The sequence below is a fragment of the Phanerochaete carnosa genome, assembly GCF_000300595.1.
Source record: "Phanerochaete carnosa HHB-10118-sp unplaced genomic scaffold PHACAscaffold_12, whole genome shotgun sequence".
NCBI classification, from domain to species: domain Eukaryota; kingdom Fungi; phylum Basidiomycota; class Agaricomycetes; order Polyporales; family Phanerochaetaceae; genus Phanerochaete; species Phanerochaete carnosa.
Window position 1 is genome coordinate 1,240,171 of NW_006767639.1, and position 6,599 is coordinate 1,246,769.

Consider the following 6,599-nt stretch of genomic DNA (forward strand, 5'->3'; position numbering starts at 1 on the left):
TGCACCATATTTCGAACATTCAAGCTCAACGTCAACGTTCAACGTTTCAACGTTGCAACGCTCAACTGTTCTCCCATTGAATATTTCACGGCCGTGACTCTCGAAGCGAGTCGCACGGACTTTCGCCCACTGAACACGTTCCATATCGTACATGTTACTCTCTTAATCCAGTTCCTGGCAGCTTGCTGAGTAAACTATAGAACAGCGTATACTCCTCCGCCTGTACGATGCCCAATTGAAAGTGCGAAAATCGTGCTCGGCGACCGGCAATTGTGGCACGTCCACGCAGAGCGCCGACGAAAGGTGCCAGGAGGAATCTGATGTACTCGTAAGCTATGTCGATAGGAGTGCGTGCCCACAGCTCACGCGGCTTATTCTCTGCGTGGATAGCTAATAATCGTCTGGTGCAAAATCTTCCTGCATTCGTTGAGGCATCGTATCTCGAAGGGATGAGCCTTGGTGCAGTGGAGCATACCGAGATGGCATGAGAGGGGGGCGGGTGCTGGGGATGGGCAGAGCGGAGGGACAGAAAGCGCGGCGCGAGTAACTCTCGAGAAGCAGAGTTTATCAGGTGCGCGTACTGTTCAGACGCTTTAATGTTGCGCATTGACATCGCTTGAAGGCACAGCCCTTAGATGTGCATGACGGAAGTTCAACGACCATCGCCTCTCTGTCTAGGTATGCTATTTGATAACTGTTTTACGTCAATTGGCTACCCACTCGAAGGTTCTGCGCTCTGTCGAATCGAACGTCTTGGTGCACCTCCGCACGGAGGCTCCTATTGCCATAGAGCACTGCTATAGTTCCCAGGGTGGCTGTAGACTCGCCCCGGCCCGCTCTAATCGGCGGTGATGTCGGCATCGTGAAGACTGCCTGTGAGGCCACAGGCGCTCCAAACCTGGATGTCGATATTCACGAGGAGTGTGCGCGAATGCTACACTTAAGGGTAATCGAGGAGTGGTGAAAATTGCCCCTTGACTACGACCTCCACCCGCACGACGACCTCTGCCGCGAAACCCGCAGATGCCTCGCCTTCCTTTACTCTGCGAGTTTACCCGCCAATACTTGCTCACTAGTCTGTCTTTCAATTTCACCAGAGACATCTTCGCCCGTATACCCGCTTCGGCCTCCCAGATGACCTAGACGGTAGCGCATCTTCGAGATGAAAATCACATAAATCGTGAGAACATCGCTATTCAGGCCGTTACGCTGATCCACTACACTTCCTGCTGGCCGCTCCGCGAATGCCCCGATGCTGCTCAGCGGATTTGTGGAGCCGTCCCAGCTGGCGACCATCCAACACCTACGCATTCATGGCGAACTGGTCATTGTCAAAACACGTGTAAGCGCTGCAGGAAATGACGAAAGAATTTCGCGAAGATCCTCGCTAGATGCCTCGACATCCCCGAAGGTCACTCTGGTGTCAATGTTCTCTTCGTCACTTTCCTCCAGCCCTTCCTAAGTACTATGTGCCCCATCTCCTCATGGCCGCTTGCCAACTCACCCATGCCACGCTGACGATCAGTGTGCTCGAGACACCCACAAAGCCCATTCGCAACGAACCCTTCTCTGACGTGACGTCGACATACCTTGCTGGCCTCCGACCGAACGACGAAGTGCAGCTCGTGGTGCGCATCCAACGCGGCGTCCCATCGGTGGACGAACCCTGCTGCACCGATACTTGTGTTCTGCACCGAATCGAGACTTGCGCCGACGCGCGGGCTCCTGCAGGAGCGAGTGATCCAAGAGTACGCAAAGAGAGATGTCACGAAGTGCACTGTACTTGAGAGTAGTAGCTCACTATCCGTTCTGCCTTGCCTGCCGACCGCCCGTAGATGTCCCGATACTTTTTCAGCAGATATAAACTACTCGTGACCTGTGCATTCTTGGCGAGCCGGCCAAGACCGAAGCCTCCAAGGGCACGCAATTCCTGTTCCTATTGGCATAAGTTACAAAGATCACTGTCCGCTTGGGCCAGATCATGCTTCAAAGTTTGCTATACACAATATTCGACGCTGGCTTATGCTTCAGCACCGGTCTCACGACGTCTTTCTTCGTCTACTCTTCCGGCATCGTCCTCTTCGTCACAGGGCTCGTCACCCCAGACGTCCTGCAGTGTTCCTCCGATATTACCAAGCCGATCTGTTTGCCTCCTGAATTGTAGTGTCGACTGTCCTTGCTGTCGACCGCCAATGTGCAGAGAGTAGTCCGATGTTTCCGAGCCGGCCGCGCGTAGATTGATTATGAAGCGGTTAATGAACAACGAGGGCTGCGTGGCCAGCCTATGAGTATAAGAGAGAATAAAGGATTGTATGGGACGCACCAGGGACGCAACAAACATGGTCATAGGTGATATGCCCTTCGGGTTTGATGTTAGCTATTGGTTCATGTGCTTATGTTAGAAACGTACCCCAGAGGAGTCGTAAGTCAGTATCTGGGCTATGTTTACCGCTAGCAGAGCTCTATATCCGTTGTAGCCTGTGAGGCACTCCTTATAATGTTGCTTACGAGTCACACTCACATAAAATACATAGTTCCTGCGTGAGCAGCTGGGCCTCAGCAAGGGGAAAGTTGGATTGCGCAAAAGGTTACTGACCATCACGCAGTAGACATGTCGTCAGCGACACCTTCATCTTGAGGCGGCGAGCATTCTTCCAGTGTCCGAACGTCTTGATCCAGGTCAAGACGAGCACGATGGTATCGGCGAGCACGAGTGAGCCACGCGTGATGTACATGACTGTGAGGGGGCGACGTCAGTGTTTCTGGCGTGTTAGAGCATTCTAACCATGAAACATACGTCTGTATTGCGATATTTCAGTATTCTTCAAGTGCAGCAGCGAGATATATACACTCACATGCCGACCATCCGCATAGAAAACATGCGCTCCTGGATGCATGTCGTTCCGGCGAGTGGGTCCATAACAGACGCGTACTTCGATTTCACTACTTGATACTACATGGGAACGTCAACTCGAGAATGCGAGGGGTTCAAGCTTAAACGCACCAGATTTGTCGCGAAAGGTGCCATGCTCAGCGTAAACACCACAAGCGACCAGGAATAGCTCCTATCCCAGATTGCGAAAACGCGTAGGGCGGAAAAGACTGATGAGTGGGAGTTAGCGAGTATATTTTCACTTGCGTGGACTGTGTGAGGCGCACATGCGATCTGGATGTACTCAACGAGACCTAATACCCAGGCTAGAGTTCCAAGCGGTGGGCAGCTACGTGTTGGGTAAGCCATCCATTGCCTACGAGGTCTCGCACAGATTTTACTTACTCCTGTAATTAAGATTATTACAGATCACACATAGTGGAAGGCATTTAAGGCTCACATTCGGAGTTACCGGCGCAAAATTAAGGGCAGACGCGAGGAGCAGACCCCACCGTATCGAACCAAGGAGTACGGAGGATACGGTGAGAGGTCTCTTCCACACAACCTTTATTTCGTCACAGGCGGTAATTAGCAACTCGTAGTAAACAAGGGCTGAAGTGCAGATACTGTGTAAGTAACACAATGGGAGATGAGTGATGTACTTACATGTCGAAGCCACAGAGATATAATCGCTCGTGGCACTAGAAAATAGGTGTGAGTTATGCGCTATCACGTACAAACAGGGATCACAGCTATTACAGCGTCGAGTAGGCTTGAGCAAAAGCTTGGCCTGACTGCACAGACATGATCAGCGTGGGGAAGCAGGGAGGCGAATTGTGATGAGGATAGGCTACCACTTGCAGTTTATGTATGTAAACGGTTTGGCTGGTCGTCTGTCAATGTGTCAACGTTTATGCGTCGTATTGTAACTGAAAAGGCTGGCCTGCACACACAAGTGTGATTTGACCTCACTGCGAGCGAAGCCGGGTTGAAGCAGCATAGAAGTCGGGAATTGACGCTCTGAGGCGGTAAAAGGTCATTAATATGCTTGAGAATGGTGGGAAACAGGATGTCCATACTGTCATGGCGCACTCTTAGCCCATGCTATCTGCCTGTTCCGGGTCAATTTCGGCATACTGTATGTAATTAGCGGCCGCATAGCTCAGAAACGCTGTAGTTCTGCCTTGTTGTCTTGTGGCGCCCGGAGCTATCAAGCCTTTGTCGTCCGTGGGCTATAATGTAGACAATTATGGCTGCTGGGAGAAGCATTGTATTTTTTTAATAAAATAAAAATAAAAATAAGACGCTTACTGATTCTCATCGCCTGTCATACGGAAGAGAGGAGTGTCCCGGATAGGGAAGACACTCCGCTTCAAGTCTACGTCAGAGGCGGGCCTTCTCTTGTACACCAAAAGCGCGACGAATGATCGGAAGCTCTGTGAGCACAACCCTCTCTAGCGTACGAGCAGCATTCTAAGTAAGCATGAGAGAGCCGGGGTGCGCCACTTCAAGATGCTTCGGGGCGATATGTCCGGCACCATGTGGTGGAAAGTGACGCAACGAGACTGATTTTCCTCTGACACGGACGTGCACTGCTTCAAATAACATGGCAACTACCATTTACAAGACCTCTGCCCGCGATCTCACTGCTCACATCTCGATGAGGAAGTATGTAACGGGGCCTCGTCGCGTAGGGGCGGCCTCAGCCCATAGATGAGATGGCAGGGGAAGCGATTGGATAATTGACGTGTCGCACGGGTTGAGCATTCAGGAAGGTGTATATAAAGATTCTCGATATATGTAACTATTTGCCTACGAGCAGCTCTCATTCAGTGGCGGAATATCAGGAAGAGAAGAGAAGCGCACAGATCTCGATACACAACTTGATACCACGACTATCATCTGTGCATTACCAAGACGTGTCTTCGTTGTCTTTCGTCTATCCGCCTCGTCTGCCTCGCCTTGCTCCTGTGTACCGTTGCCATAGCCACCAACCGCCTCCCTTGCTCCGTTCAACGTGCCCACGTTGTTGAGGACCTGAACCGACGATGTTGCCTATAGCCTGGTAGTCGCCCCGTACGCACTGTCGGCCCATGTGATACCGCTACTCGTTATACCAACAGTCGCGATACACGCTATGTGGACCCCATGCCTTTGAGCCGTCGCGGCCCTTGCGCTGCGACGAGTTCGTGCGCGCTGGGTATCGTGCGCTGGTTACGCTCTGCGTTTTGCGCGCTGGTGTTGGGTGATGACTAGGAGCATGGCGCTGCATGCATGTCTTGACGCCGATCCATCCGATCAGCGAAGGCGCGAAAGTCATGGCGCAGATGTCAACGTCGTAGAGCGTCGGGCGCTCACCCAAGTCAACAGGCAGTAAGGCGTACTGGAGGACGACCACACAAGCAAGACAGTCCTGAAACGAGGCCCCGTGCGAACTCGTTGCCGTTCATCCCAAGGTTCTCAAGCGCGAGTGGCCAGCGCTTGACTTGCCCTCGTCGGGGGTGCTCGATTTTGTCGGTACCGGTTGTCGAGCAAGGCGCGGCCGCGAGAAGCAGGGACCATTTCCGATACTAGGTAGTGGTGTGCTGCCTCCCCCTCACAACGAGCGCAGTAGAAATTAGTATCGGCAGTAGGTTGCCCGGTGCTGCGAAGTTTTCCGGTATATCAACTGTGCTTAGCATGCTCGAGCGGTGCTGGTCATGCGTTTCCGCGGTCTTCTCGTCTTTCTCCGGGTTGTCGAGCGTGCACGACAGTCGGGCAATGTTGAGGTTGAAGTGCAGTGTCACGGGGTTGGTTCTGGCTGGTTGGAGTGCCGCGTCGCGAAGGAGGGGAAGGGGGCAAGAGACGTTCGAGGCTTAAAGGCGGGGATCAGCCGAGGAGCGTCGTCATCGTCTCGTTGGGGGTTCGATAAAAATAGTCACTGGAAATAATGAAGACAACTTTTGAAAAGGAGGGAAAGTATTGACCTGCGACCGGAGGGGACGAGAGATGGAGCTGATTCAGTTCGGCGGCCCAGACACGGGAACTTATTAAGTTACACCGGACTAGCCACCCAGAAGTAAGGCTCCAACCGTTTTGTTTGTTTACTGTGTATAAACGTTTATTACTGTTTACCGTTTCCGTGTGTGTAAATGAAGTCATGTAAACTTGGTGTAAACGTTTATACACAGTAAACATACAGTTTCCTCTTGTTGTTTGTAAAAGGTCTTAGTGTTGTACATTCATAGTCTTGCTAACAGACTTGACCTTTATTGGGCTGAAGAGTGCATCGCACTGCCTGTGCATCATCCTCGGGCGGCCTCTTTGAACCCCCAAGCCCGGCGCACTGTATCAAGCGCCTATGCCCTGAGACTTACTGGGAGTAATGGTAGTCATGATCCTAACTTGTATTGAGCACAGTCTGAAGGCAAGCATTATGAATATAATATAATGTGTATTTATTGACTGCTCCTCTACATATAGTCTACTGTGGGCACTGGCAGCCTGCCTGCGAGAGTGTGGTATGTGGGAATGTCGTGAGCCCATACTTCATTCAAGAGGAACAATATTAATATTAGTTCAACCTCATTGAGCGATGACAGTACCACATGCGATACTAAGGCAGATTGACTCTAAAAAGGGCTATCAGAGGTCCACACCCATGCGGCAGTCTTCTCTAGGCCAGCTCTCGAAGTCCTAGCGCGAGAGTATGTCGTGTCACCCCCAAAGTGCCAGGCTAACACTCGCA

At 51.7% G+C, this 6,599-nt stretch overlaps 1 protein-coding gene across 1 annotated transcript; it reads right to left on the reverse strand.

Moving 5' to 3' along the window:
• Positions 1-2,020: 2,020 nt before the first annotated feature.
• Positions 2,021-3,241, reverse strand: PHACADRAFT_201110 (uncharacterized protein; the record flags this gene model as incomplete). Its single annotated transcript, XM_007401390.1, has 9 exons — positions 2,021-2,269; positions 2,324-2,359; positions 2,411-2,462; positions 2,522-2,537; positions 2,597-2,737; positions 2,786-2,799; positions 2,856-2,953; positions 3,005-3,102; positions 3,160-3,241. The coding sequence occupies 9 exons, from the start codon at positions 3,239-3,241 to the stop codon at positions 2,021-2,023; spliced, it is 786 nt and encodes a 261-aa protein (XP_007401452.1).
• Positions 3,242-6,599: the final 3,358 nt, after the last annotated feature.